The sequence below is a fragment of the Heteronotia binoei genome, chromosome 17 (assembly GCF_032191835.1).
Source record: "Heteronotia binoei isolate CCM8104 ecotype False Entrance Well chromosome 17, APGP_CSIRO_Hbin_v1, whole genome shotgun sequence".
Taxonomy (NCBI): Eukaryota; Metazoa; Chordata; class Lepidosauria; order Squamata; family Gekkonidae; genus Heteronotia; species Heteronotia binoei.
The window spans coordinates 2,031,658-2,045,448 of NC_083239.1; the positions used below are offsets into that span (position 1 = coordinate 2,031,658).

Sequence of the window (13,791 nt, forward strand, 5' to 3'; positions counted from 1 at the left end):
AGGCGGTGACCCAGCTTCCTTTCATGGCTGTTGTGTGGTATGAATTGCTTTAGGATATCACTGGGGGGGGGGGAGGGTTTGGAGGGAGGAGATGAATGCAATATAAATTTGCTATTGCATATTTATGCGCTGTAATCCTCGAATGGGGTGTGGGTTGCACACTTTGTATGCATATACTCAGACACTTTAGGCTGCACTCCAGGGTTGGCAAACCTTGCTTAATGTAAGAGCCACATAGAATACATGGCAGATGTTTGAGAGCCTCAAGATATGAATGTCAAATACTTTATAGCAGCGAGCCAAAAAAGTCACTGTTTTAGTGACGAATAAAATAAAAAGTCAGATGCTTGGGATCCACTAGGGATGGAATTCATAAAAGAAGGAATGAGGGAGGGAGGGAGGGAGGAAGGAAGGCTTAAGGTGAACAATCAATTCTTAATAAAGCTTTTGGCCTTAAAAGTGAAAATCGACTTTTGTTGTTCCAGTGCTTCACACCAACACCAAGACAGCAGCACTGCTGGATCTAGCGTAATCCTGCCGCTATTAAAACCTTCTTTCTAAGAACAAAATAAGCTTAGAAAGGTGTTTGTTTTTTTTATCAATTGTGATCAATCATGAATGCTATTGTATTATAGTGGGGAGGATGATAATGAGAGCTATACTGCCACCTAGTGGATGAAGCACATCCCAATGAGAGCCAGTTTGGTGTGGTGAAGTGTGTGGACTCGTATCTGGGAGAACCAGGTTTGATTCCCCACTCCTCCACCTGCAGCTGCTGGAATGGCCTTGAGTCAGCCATAGCTCTGGCAGAGGTTGTCCTTGAAAGGGCAGCTGCTGTGAGAGCCCTCTCCAGCCCCACCCACCTCACAGGGTGTCTGTCGTGGGGAGAGAAGATAAAGGAGATTGTGAGCCGCTCTGAGTCTCTGATTCAGAGAGAAGGGCGGGGTATAAATCTGCAATTCTTCTTCTTCTTCTTCTTCTTCTTCTTCTTCTTCTTCTTCTTCTTCTTCTTCTTCTTCTTCTTCTTCTTCTTCTTCAGTAGAAAGTATAATAAGAACTGTGGCAAACAAGCCAAGTGCAGAGTGTGCAGATCAATAAAATTTGGGGAACAAATTTGGGAGTGTAGGTGCCACAAAATAATCTGGGTTTCTAGTCTTTATGAGAATAAAATCAAGAATGCCCATGTGTGTGAAGAAGGGGGATGGGCAGATAATCCTTTAACAACCTTGGTCTGGAGAGAAACATCCCCTGGAAACTGTTCTGAGGCATGGTTGTGGACTCACCTGCATTTTCTTCTTTGAGTGGAGTTAACAGGCCCCTTCTGGGTTTGTTTGTTTGTTCGTTTTGCGGTGCCACTAAACTAGCTAGGTTGCTTGTGCCAGTTGCTCTCTCACTGCCTAACAACAGGTGGAAGGATCAACATATCTTTAAGGTTTAGGTGTACTGCAGGGTAGATATTGAAAGGTCGCAGGGAGAAGAAGAAATGGTACAAAAATAAGGGGGGGGGGTATTCCTGTTTATGTTAAGACCCAGTTATTTAACCAGAAAAACAATCTTAAATATAACCTACAAACAAGTGCAGATTTTTAAGGCCCTCCAAAAGCCTTGGGTGGCTCAATGGGGGCAAAATGCAGGGGAAAGGGCGTTTGATAGAAGAAAATCCACAGAAATCTCTCACACGGATACTCCATTGCCAATACTATGGTGTTGTGATTAGAAGAAGAAGAAGATATTGGATTTATATCCCACCCTCCACTCCGAAGAGTCTCAGAGCGGCTCACAATCTCCTTTCCCTTCCTCCCCCACAACAGACACCCTGTGAGGTAGATGAAGATATTGGATTTATATCCCGCCCTCCACTCCGAAGAGTCTCAGAGCGGCTCACAATCTCTTTTCCCTTCCTCCCCCACAACAGACACCCTGTGAGGTAGATGAAGATATTGGATTTATATCCCGCCCTCCACTCCGAAGAGTCTCAGAGCGGCTCACAATCTCCTTTACCTTCCTCCCCCACAACAGACACCCTGTGAGGTGGGTGGGGCTGGAGAGGGCTCTCCCAGCAGCTGCCCTTTCAAGGACAACCTCTGCCAGAGCTATGGCAGACCCAAGGCCATTCCAGCAGGTGCAAGTGGAGGAGTGGGGAATCAAACCCGGTTCTTCCAGATAAGAGTCCGCACACTTAACCACTACACCAAACTGGCACTCTTAGAGTGTCAGAGAGCCAGGTCTGAATTTCCACTTCACCTTTGGGAGACGCAGGTCTCAATCTCCACTCTGCCTTGAGAGCTTGCTGGGTGGCTTTGGGCCAGCCGCTGCCTCTCAGCCTAGTTTCAGTTTCAGTTTATTTCCATTTATATCCCACCCTTCCCACCGAAGTGGCTCAGGGCGGCTCACAACATATAAGATCTAACATAAATCTTTGATTTAAAATACATCAAGTTACAGCAGTTAAAACAGTAAAACAATAAAACATATAAAAACAAGCGATCTATCAGAATACTACACTACAACCTTCTATAGAGTCTCCAATGCCAGTTAGTTATAGGCCAGCCGGAAGAGGGCTGTCTTACAGGCCCTGCGGAACTGGCCAAGGTCCCGCAGGGCCCTCACCTCTTCCGGCAGCTGGTTCCACCAGTAAGGAGCCGTTACCGAAAAGGCCCTGTCTCTGGTGGATTTCAGACGAGCCTCCTTTGGCCCCGGGATAACAAGCAGATTTCAACATACCTCAGCAGATTATTGTTGTGAGGATAAAATGGAGATGAGGGAAGTGGTGTGAACTGCTTTAGGTCTTCATTGCAGAGAAATGTGAAGTATGAATGAAGTCAGTCAATACATAATACGAATGCCTTTGCACTTGCAGCAGGAATGAACCCAAAACAGTATCAAGTGAGTGCAGCTTCCATTGAGGGAAGACCCGTCTCACATAAGTGCATGGTTCTCATTCACATTGCCAGGTGGGATCAGTCACTTCTAGCACTCCCTGGCTCCCATGAACAGAGCACCCAGGTGAGATGCACTTCTTCTGTGTGTTGCCCGTCTGCTACCCCCTCGTTTCCCCCTCTCCACTGGGCTATATGTGGCGCTTGGAAGCTCCAGCAATCTGCTCCAAATGTTTTCCATATTAGTTCAGCCTTCTCACTGCAAATACCAGAAATGAGTCAGCCCCCACAAAAGGGGAGTGCTGTGTGGGCAGTGAGGGAGAAAGCAGAAAACGCAGGCCAGAGTGAGGGAGAAAGCAGAAACGGAGTCCAGTCCCCTCCTTCCCTCCATTTTTTTTTTCCAACATGGGAAAAGAAGAGAAGAAAGCTCCAAGCAGCCTGACACATAATCCGAGCCAGACAGGGCAAGTACCTGGGACAGAGCCGAGGAAAGAGCCCAAAGCAGCCCTGATGTCCAAGAAGCCACCCAAAGGAGATCCCAGCCCGGGCCAGGAGGAGGACACCTACAGGTGCTGCGGTTGCCACTTCCCATTACTGGTTGCCCTCTTGCAGCTAGCTTTAGGGGTCTCCATCACAGTGCTGGGCTTCCTCGTAGCCAGCATCAGCTCTTCCGTGCTGAGCAGAGACACTCCATATTGGGCTGGCATCATTGTAAGCAAACCTGTCTCTTTCTACCATTCCAAGCACCGATATGCATGAAATGCTGCTCTTGAGACTAATCCCCGGCATGCCCTACTACACTTCTGTTTGCCTTGAGCTGAGCTAACTCTTGACAAGTAAAATTGCCTAGCAGTAACAGCAATGTCTATTTGTGTATGTGTATGTAAACACACACACACACACACAATGCATATAATGCATTCACAGAAAGTAGCTATTGCAATGGAAATTCTGTATAGGAAGGTAACCTTCCTTCAAGCACTGTAGATTAATAAATATTTATTTATTTATTTTATTTAGAATTTATATCCCGCCCTTCCCACAAGTGGCTCAGGGCGGCTTCCAACAGTAAATCCAGCATAAAAATTAAACAATATTTAAATATGAAAGAATTAAACATTTAAAACAGATAAAACCTTAAAAATTAATAAATATTCTAAATATAAAAGAGGAAAACTGGCAAGTTGCATTAAATTCTCAAGGTAGGTATAAGCTAGCCGGAAGAGGGTTGTCTTGCAGGCCCTGCGGAACTGAACAAGGTCCCGCAGGGCCCTCACCTCCTCCGGCAGCTGATTCCACCATGTAGGGGCCATAACAGAGAAGGCCCTTTCTCTGGTGGCTTTCAAGCGGGCTTCTTTCGGCCCAGGGATAGTAAGGAGAAGGAGGTTGCAACCTCCTATGAAGGAGGTTGCAATTCAGATAGGACTCACACACGTGCAGTAACCCTGACAAAATAGAGAGATGAAAGTCTTTGCTTTGATTTCTTTCTAACCAGGTTGGAAATGGAGTAGTCATTTGTGCAAGCTTCCACAATGAGAGGAGGGGATATAAAATAAACCTGCCATTTCACTGGATTCACCTTTGCTTCCTCCCCCACTCTGGAGTCGTGCCACTTTGGATTTCCTGGTGCTGTCTAGTGTAGGACCTGCATTGAGAAACTTATTCTGTATTTCACATTTCATTCTTCATCCCCACAAAAGCCGAAGTCACAAGCAGTATTCGATCCGTTTGCCTTCTGGCGTGAGAATAGGGAGGATAGAAGCATCTAATAAAAACTATTTGTGAGCATGGCAAGTCACATGGTTCTTTGGGACTGTATAATTTTGGCAAAGGGATGCATGCCTTTTTCAGCACAGGTGATGTCTAGGCACTAATTTGTGTTGATCAAATGGAGAGGGAGGCAAATGGCCATTTATGCATACGGATTTTTTTTTTAAAAAAACAAAAACTTTGGGTTGCTTTTAAAAAATCTGCTAAATATGTTTCAATATGCTTGGGGGGGAAATGGCAACATACATATACAGTGGAATTTTCTGCTGCATTGGGAGGATTCATGTTGAGGATAAGAAATAATCCTTACCCCCCCCACCTCCCAGTCATTGCATTTTTTTATTATGCAAAAGCTAGTCCACAAGCCACATTCTCCAGGGTGGGGGATGATAATCAGAGTTTAACACTTGCTTTGGGATATGTTTCCAAGCATTGCAGCTGTAGAAAGTCCCACTCCCTTTGTTCAGAGCTTAACTAGATCTATGCTGTCCACAAGCCTTGAACTCTCCCATTAGGTTTTTTTCAATTCCCCCACTTTTGGTTTCATGTAGAAGTGTGGCAACTGTTGTTATTATATTAGCTAAAGAGCCAGTTTGGTGTAGTGGTTAAGTGTGCGGACTCTTATCTGGGAGAACCTGGTTTGATTTCCCACTCCTCCACTTGCACCTGCTGGAATGGCCTTGGGTCAGCCATAGCTCTGGCAGAGGTTGTCCTTGAAAGGGCAGCTTCTGTCAGAGCCCTCTCCAGCCCCACCCACCTCACAGGGTGTCTGTTGTGGGGGAGGAAGATAAAGGAGATTGTGAGCCGCTCTGAGACTCTTTGGAGTGGAGGGCGGGATATAAATCCAATATCATCTTCTTCTATCAAGTTGGATGGGTGTATTTGAAAAGCACCAGCCTCTTTCTCCATCCCCCCAATGACTACTGCTCCTTCCATACCCTCCCAGCTGGCACAGAGGCAATTTTGGCAGGCAGAACAGTGGGGCTGGTGGTGGAGATGACAGGCTGGGTCTTCCCAACTGGTTTCTCAGCCCAAGCTTGTTGTCTAGGCCTTGAGAAAGAGGTAAGCAGTTAATGGCAGTCCCTTACTTAGCAGGAGAGAAGTGGGGAACCTGCAAGGACTTATGGGGTAGCATTTAATTGTTTTCCTCCCCCCCACTAATTCCTCTTTCCCGTCTTTAGCCTTTTCCTGAGTCCTCCTCCTTCCCACCATCAGCCAACCTATCTTTATCTGCCCCCCCCTTATCTTTCCCTCCTTTTCTTCCCTGGCAGCCTCTACCCAGGAAAAGTTTAGCCTAGTTGTGTGGTGCCAGTTACCAGGCCCAGCCCAGTTGCATAGCAGGGAATCCTCAAGGTTTTGTGAGTGGCTGCTGGTTCCCTTTCTCACATTATTTCCTCTTTCCCTCCTCCTGGCAGACTCCATATCCTTACTTTTCCCTGCTTCCTTCTTAGCTACCTATCAACTTACATTTTATCTGTTCCCCATCTTAAGATATATTTGTTATTTCATTTATACCCTACCTTTCTTCTCAATGAGGACCCAAAGCCATTTACATCATTCTTCTCTTCTCCATTTTATTCTCACAAACAACTCTGTTTGGTAAGTTAGGCAGAAGACTAGGTAGAGAATGTGCTACCATTTTCGCACACAGCTTACCTCGCAGTCACAATCTGTTCCCTCTGCAGCGTCTGTCAGATTTCCCACCATCTGCGCCGGAGTTACAGGAAGTGCCGCGGCTTTTGCGTAGCAAACGTAAACCGGGTTTTAGCAGTTTACGTTTGCAACGCAAAAGCTGCGGCACTTCCTGTAACTTCGGCGCAGATGGTGGGAAATCCGACCAGACGCTGCGGAGGGAACAGGATTGTGACTGCGAGGTAAGCTGTGTGTGAAAACGGTCCGTAACTGCCACAAAAGAGCCAGTTTGGTGTAGTAGTTAAGTACACAGACTTATCTGGGAGAACCAGCTTTGAATCCTCACTCCTCCACATGCAACTGCTGGAGTGACTTTGGTTCAGTCATAACTCTCTCAGAGCTGTTCTGTTCAAGAGCAGTTCCTCAAGAGCTCTCTGAGCCCCACCTACTTCACAGGGTGCCTGTTGTAGGGAGGGGAGGGGAAGGGAAAGAAGACTGTAGAGAGGGGCAGGGTATAAATTCAATTATTCCTTCTCCCTCTCCCCCCCCCAACACAGTGGGGATTTGAACCTAGGTCTCCAAGATCCTAACCTGAAGCTAGCCAAAGCATTAATTTCAATTTTAGCATAAGTGCTATCATAGCTAGGCTTGTCAATGGTTGGTACCAGGGGAGATAAAAACAAACACTGTGATGTGCTGGCTAACATATTTAGTAAAACTTTTATCAAGAATCTTACAAATCTTTTGTCACATTATAAAAGAAGTACAACCTTACAACATTACAAAGAAAAGTCCATCCAATGAGCAATCATATAGGCTCATTTCATCAAAGTCTTCCCCAGGAGTATTCCTATTTACTTCAAAGTTATCAGCCTCTTGTTACAATTCAGTGTGTATATTGGGAGCAAGCCAACAACTAATGTTTAGAGATGGTTTATTTCAGGATGCTAATTTTGAAGGAAACAAAGAAGCTGCAGAGAGCATTTTGCCAGCCACATCCAGAAGCCCTTTGCATCTTTTTAGAGAAGTTAAGGACCGGCTTGTTCCTAATACACACAATGAATTGTAACAAGAGACCGATAACTTTGAAGTAAACAGAAATACTCCTGAGGAACACTTTGACAAAATGAGCCTATATGAGGGTGCTCATTGGATGAACTTGTAATATTGTAAGGTTGTACTTCTTTATAATATGACAAAATATTTGTAAGGTTCTTGATAAAAATTTTACTAAATGTGTTAGCCAGCATATCACAGTGTTTGTGAACATATGAAGGTGCCTTATACTGAATCAGACCTTTTGTCCATCAAAGTCAGTATTGTCTTCTCAGACTGGCAGCGGCTCTCCAGGGTCTCAAGCTGAGGTTTTTCACACCTATTTGCCTGGACCCTTTTTTGGAGATGCCGGGGATTGAACCTGGGACCTTCTGCTTCCCAAGCAGATGCTCTACCACTGAGCCACCTCTAGCATGAACTGCAATTCCATGTTTTTTTTTTCTGCTTCTATTGAGAATGGTTGCAACCAGGCCTGGCTCCATAAATCCTTCCCCAAAAGCCAAAACAGCGTGGAAAAGGAGTCTGACCTATTCCTTGCTTTTTACTGATGGAAGCCAGTTGTGGGAGAAACAGGTGCCCATGAAAGTGAAAAATGCTTTTGTTTCCAGCCCCTGGGTATCCATAACCATGTCCATTTCAATATGACTATTACCTATTTTTATCCAAACGCTGATCAGGCTGAAAGACAGCAGATGGCCTAAGGTTACATAGGGATGCCAGCCTCCAGGTGAGACCTGGGGATTCCATGGAGTTACAGCTCATCTCCCGACTACAGAGGTCAGTTCCCCTGGAGAATACCGGATGCTTTGCAGGGTGGACTCTATGGCATTGTACCACGCTGAGGTCCCTGTCCTCCCCAAGCTGTCCTCCCCAAGTCTTCGGGAGTTTCCCAACTTAGATCTGACAGTCCTACCTTCCCATCTCCCATTGGTAGCCAAAGAAGCCTGGCAACTCTACCCAGTAAATTTAAGAGCTGACTGGGGTCTGACGTTTAGTCCAAACACATGATACTATCTACCGCAGCAAACTGGTGATCTGAGAATCCATGGCTGGGTCCAGATGGGAAGTTTAAGCTGACACAGGGAGAGCTCACAGACAGATTAAGAAAATCAAGTTCCAACATGCACATCCGCTGCCCATCCAGCCTGTCCTCCAGTGTCTCTGAGGTGGCTCAAAGAGCTATCCCTTGGGAAGTGGTAACAAATTCATCTGCTGCACGCCGTCTGCCTTTCTGGGTGTCTGAATGCGGGAGCATGCAAGTGAGGCGGATTGGTGGTGTGAAAAAAAAAACCCAAAACCACACCAAGGGGATGGTACACAACAACCATCTGACCACTCCAAAGCACTCCAAAACACAGGAAATGGGGGACTTGCATGGGAGCGTTGGATTGGGCTTTGCCTGCTCCATTTTGAACCAGCCCAATTTGAGATGCATTCAGAGCGCCCAAAGCTGCCTGTCTGGATCCAGCCCGCGAGTGATGACTTCGGTGTTCAATTAAATATTTGTAATGGCAGAGAATCATTTATTGGTCGTTTCCACAAGTGACCATCCAAAAGCACATTTGACCTTTTCTCCATGCAAGGCCCCCCTTGCTACCCCACTCGTCATTTGGAGCAGTAGAACACTGGCCTTGAGTCAGAACACAGAACCTATTTCCAAATTCTAGTAGCCCCTTTTTAGTTGTTACAGTCCACCAGGCACATGGGACAAATGTGCCACGCACAGCACTCCCAGCACTCACAGGTTCTGTTTTTTTTCTGAAAGGGTAACATGCATACATTCCAGTTTTAGAACATATTTACAAACCCCAGATTAATCTGGGATGTGTGCACCAAGGCAGAAAATCTATATATTGCCCATTTCAGGAAAAAATGGCAGTCATGCATATCAGAATAATTACATGTAGCTGTCAGGTTCCCTGACAATTTGTGTCAGAGAGCCAAGTTTGGTGTAGTGGTTAAGTGTGCAGACTCTTATCTGGGAGAACCGGGTTTGATTCCCCACTCCTCCACTTGCACCTGCTGGAATGGCCTTGGGTCAGCCATAGCTCTGGCAGAGGTTGTCCTTGAAAGGGCAGCTGCTGTGAGAGCCCTCTCCAGCCCCACCCACCTCACAGGGTGTCTGTTGTGGGGGAGGGAGATAAAGGAGATTGTGAGCCGCTCTGAGACTCTTTGGAGTGGAGGGCGGGATATAAATCCAATATCTTCATCTACCTCACAGGGTGTCTGTTGTGGGGGAGGAAGGTAAAGGAGATTGTGAGCCGCTCTGAGACTCTTCGGAGTGGAGGGCGGGATCTAAATCCAATATCTTCATCTACCTCACAGGGTGTCTGTTGTGGGGGAGGAAGGTAAAGGAGATTGTGAGCCGCTCTGAGACTCTTCGGAGTGGAGGGCGGGATCTAAATCCAATATCTTCATCTACCTCACAGGGTGTCTGTTGTGGGGGAGGAAGGTAAAGGAGATTGTGAGCCGCTCTGAGACTCTTCGGAGTGGAGGGCGAGATATAAATCCAATATCTTCTTCAATATCTTCTTCTTCTATTGTATTGTGTTGTTCATGCATATTGTCCTTTTTACGTCTTCATACCACATTGGAACCTTCTATTATATCATTAGAGTCCGGACTGTACATTCATTTTCTCTCTCGCTCAAATATGTGCCCAAATTGTATTTGCTTTGGCATTTTGCTTGCTGTAACTTTTTCGCAAGATATTCAGGAGGAAGACTTTAGCAGTGGAACTAATAACTGGTAGCCATGGCAACGTGTTGCTCTGGCCAGACGGCCTTAAATGCCCAAAGAAGACTCTGTGTTATACACCTAACCCTGGAGACCTTAACGGACAGGGGCTGTCTCTAGCTTGCATGCCGTTTTGCTTGGTATATTATTGGTTCTGTTTGTGAGTTACCCCATTCGCAGCAATTAATTGCCAATAAACGTCTGAGCATTTTCATATGCACTGAGTTGACTGAGATCAGTAACTGGCAAAACCTTACAGTAGCACATTTATTCCATGTGTACTATCGCAGTACCAGGATGTAGCAACTGAAAGGAACTAATGATGAAAGCAGATGGTCTTTGGCAGGCAAGCCAATGACTATGTTTGTCCCTCTGCTCTGCCTTGCATTTAATGCTTCTTCATGTCATGTAATCAGTCAAAGAAATCTTGGGTCATTTCATATTTGACCTGATTTCATGCTGCGTTAAGGTGTGCCCAGAGTGCAGCTTCCTGTATTCCCAGAAGAGTACTTCTGGGACCAAAATGAATGCACCACCAGAGAATAACAGAATAGCTCCGTGTGTGGGATGAACTGTTCTGTTCATTGGATTGTGTATGTCAACCATGGGGTATGTTATCAAGTAATCTCTCCCCCCCCCCCCCAATAAAAATCCTGGTGGCCATATGATCTGTTTTTAGTCACTGAGATGTTGGCATTCTGGAGTCAGAGGGACTCTAAAATAAATAATAGCCCTAGGAATGCCGAAATGAAAAATGCTGCAATAGTCATAATTTTTACTTCTCTGGGCTCTAGACAAACAGGGGTCCCATATTCTGACTCATCATCCCCATTCACATCACAAGATGGATTCAGCCACTCCAGGAGGGGCTCCAGTCAACAATGTGAAGTAAATAGTGGATTGACTGCTTTACATATATTGGTGGCATGGCATTTGGAAAGAAAGAGGCTTTGCACTGACTGTCTCCCTCTTGCCTTTTCAAATTGAATTTTTTTTTTTGTAGCTTTGTGTCGTGGCCATGCTAGGGCTGGTGATGCTGTGTATCTCTTATCAACCAGATGAGAAGACCTGCGTCCAGTTTGCCATCAAGGTACATTGCTTCATTTGTTTGCTCTTCCATGACATTCTTATTAGTATCAGACATTTCAAGAGGCATAAACTTTGTGAACGTGATTTCCAGAGCTTTGGCTGTGTACATTTTTCCTGGGTTCACCCGATCATGGGACGATTCTGAGTTCCATGTAGGCCCAATTCAGATGAGGGCCATGGCTCATAGAGAAGTGGGGTTTCAGTCTTTCACCCCCATGCCATTTTCCTGACTTGAAGAGGTCTAGGGGTGCTATAGTCCCACTGGGGGCTCACTGCAGCCTGATGAGATGTGCCTAGGTTTCCCCAATTTGTGGGGTATATATTATTCCTGTGGGAAAATATTCTGGTGGCTTTCTTGGGATCCGGAATTAAATTTCTGGTTGCCACTTAGCAACCCTGTGACCATATTTCTGAATAACTCACTTTGTGGTTCAGAATGTGTGTTACTTCAGCACAGAGTTTTGATTTTTTTGTTTAAGAAAATGAATATCCCTAGTCATGCTTGTCCAGTGGCATGTGAGCAATATTCAAGGATTGCGCATCTGGATCAGCTTCTTGGCTTTACTCTTGCTTCCTCAATCAGGAGAACCAAAATGGCAGTGTATGTAAAATGCCAGTCACAGGCCAACCTGTCCCTTCTCACCAGTCCGTCTTTATCTCAAGTTGTACAAGAACAGTCATCCTGGGCCTCATAACTTGGTTCCTCTCCCCACAGTGCCGACCTGCCATTTGGAATTGTCTCTGTATTTGTCATGTGACTAATCTGCTAAGTGATCTCAGGATCACTTTTTGCAATCTCAAAGACAGTTTTGGACACACACACACACCAATTCCCCTTTCTTTTGACATACTGGCCATTTTCCCACTGAGCTTACCTCGGAGCGACGTCCCTCTTCACCGTGCAGCATCTGCGCGGATTTCCCACCAACAGCTCCGAGGCTGCTCCAAGGAACCAGGAAGTTCCCGACCTTTTGCGTCGCAAATGGAAGCCGCTAAAAACCAGTTTACGTTAGCGACGCAAAAGCGGCGACTCTACTTGGTTACTCGGAGCAGTTGGTGGGAAATCCGCACAGACGCTGCGCGGTGAAGAGGGACGTCGCTCCGAGGTAAGCTCAGTGGGAAAACGGCCTTAGAAAATGCTTGTTTCATCTGCCCCTCAAACTCCTGAAGCCCTGGATTGAAAGTCAGCAGCCTTCCCAGCTCATCATACAATTCAGCCTGCCAGAGCCATGTTTTTTACACAACCACATCAGCAAGAAACAGGCATGGTTGAAACATATTGTCATGTGTTTAAAATAAAATTCCTCACTAGGTTTTAATGCAACTGACGTTTAATTGCAACCAAATGGTCAGTTCCTATGTGGCTGCGATCACACACATTAAATGATGCACTTTCAATGTACTTTCCAACTGGATTTTGCCAGTTCACACCAGGCCCATAGATATGGGGGAGGGTCTGAAGAGGGCAGGCTGATTTATTCAACCCCCCCCCCCCCCCGCGTAGGGCCCCTTTATTTGGCAGCAGGACCCGAGGAAAATAGAAGGGAGGGAAATCGAGCACAAGAAAGAGTAACAAGAGAGCTCTTGGCCAGTTCTTCATGGTCTGGAACTGCCCCTGACCGGCCTTCCCCGGGGCCAGGCCCAAGACACCTTGTTCACCAGTGCCGCCCCTGCGCGAAAAGTAAGGGAGAATCGTGGGGCACTTAACCCTCTCAGCCCAGGCTCTCCCCACCCACCCCAGAGGAAGCTGCTCACAGCCTTGCATGCCTGGAGGCAGCTTTGCAAGAGGAGCTGCCGCAGTCCTCTTCCCCAAAGCCGTCCCAACCCCAGAGCTGAGGACATGTCAGCTGTCTGAATCGCCGAGAAAAGGTCAGCTGCAACCTCTTTCTTCTGCTTGGCCCGGGCCTTGCTTTGCCAGCCAGGGACCTCTTGTGACACCCTTTCTGTCGGGGGTCAGCCAGAGAGCTCTCCCTGCACCCCAAGCTCCAGCAACACAGCTTCAGTATAGGGCTGAACAAGCCTTCCCTTCTCACAAGGAACCTAGATGGTGCCGAGTCATTTCCCCCCTGCTTCTTTCAGGGACAGGATCAGTGGTGGGATTCAGCCGGTTCGCACCAGTTCTATAGAACCGATTCCTAAAGTTCTATTGGTTCTGAGAACCGTTTGTTGGCTGGGGGGAGGGGGGGAGAAACTGCGGCAAGGAGCGCTGCAAGTCCGGGTCCTTCTGAGCCCAAATCGGAGGAGCAGCTAAGGCTCAAAGGACCCAGATACACCCCCAGAGGATCGCGGTAAACGGCAGTCTGACCTTCTGCATGCTTACTCGAAAGTAAGCCACACGGGATTCAAGGGGATTTACTTTTAAGTAAACGCGACTAGCGGCGCAGCCGGGCAATCTAGCTGCTAGGCGCGTCAGGCTAGGTCCCAGCGAGTTCTGTAATGCTTACTTAGGAGTAAAAGCGCACCGGTTTGCAGCCTAAACGCGCCCTGGACAGCTACAATCCTATGCTGTTGCTAAGAAATCCCATAGAGGTTTGCTCCGAACTCTGCATTCAGCAATGTTTACTCCCGAGTAAGCCCGGACTGCTCCCAAACCTCCCTGGCTGATTCTGCAGCCGCGTAGAAGACACAA

General features: G+C 46.7%; 1 protein-coding gene across 1 annotated transcript in view; it reads left to right on the forward strand.

Annotated features, from left to right (window-relative positions):
- Positions 1 to 3,283: 3,283 nt before the first annotated feature.
- The window catches only part of SSPN (sarcospan), a 28,938-nt gene continuing 18,430 nt past the window's right edge, over positions 3,284 to 13,791 (forward strand). The window contains exons 1-2 of the mRNA XM_060258001.1: positions 3,284 to 3,590; positions 11,077 to 11,163. Of these exons, the coding sequence (XP_060113984.1) occupies positions 3,285 to 3,590; positions 11,077 to 11,163 (393 nt within the window). The 5' untranslated portion in view covers position 3,284. The remainder of the gene's footprint in view (positions 3,591 to 11,076; positions 11,164 to 13,791) is intronic.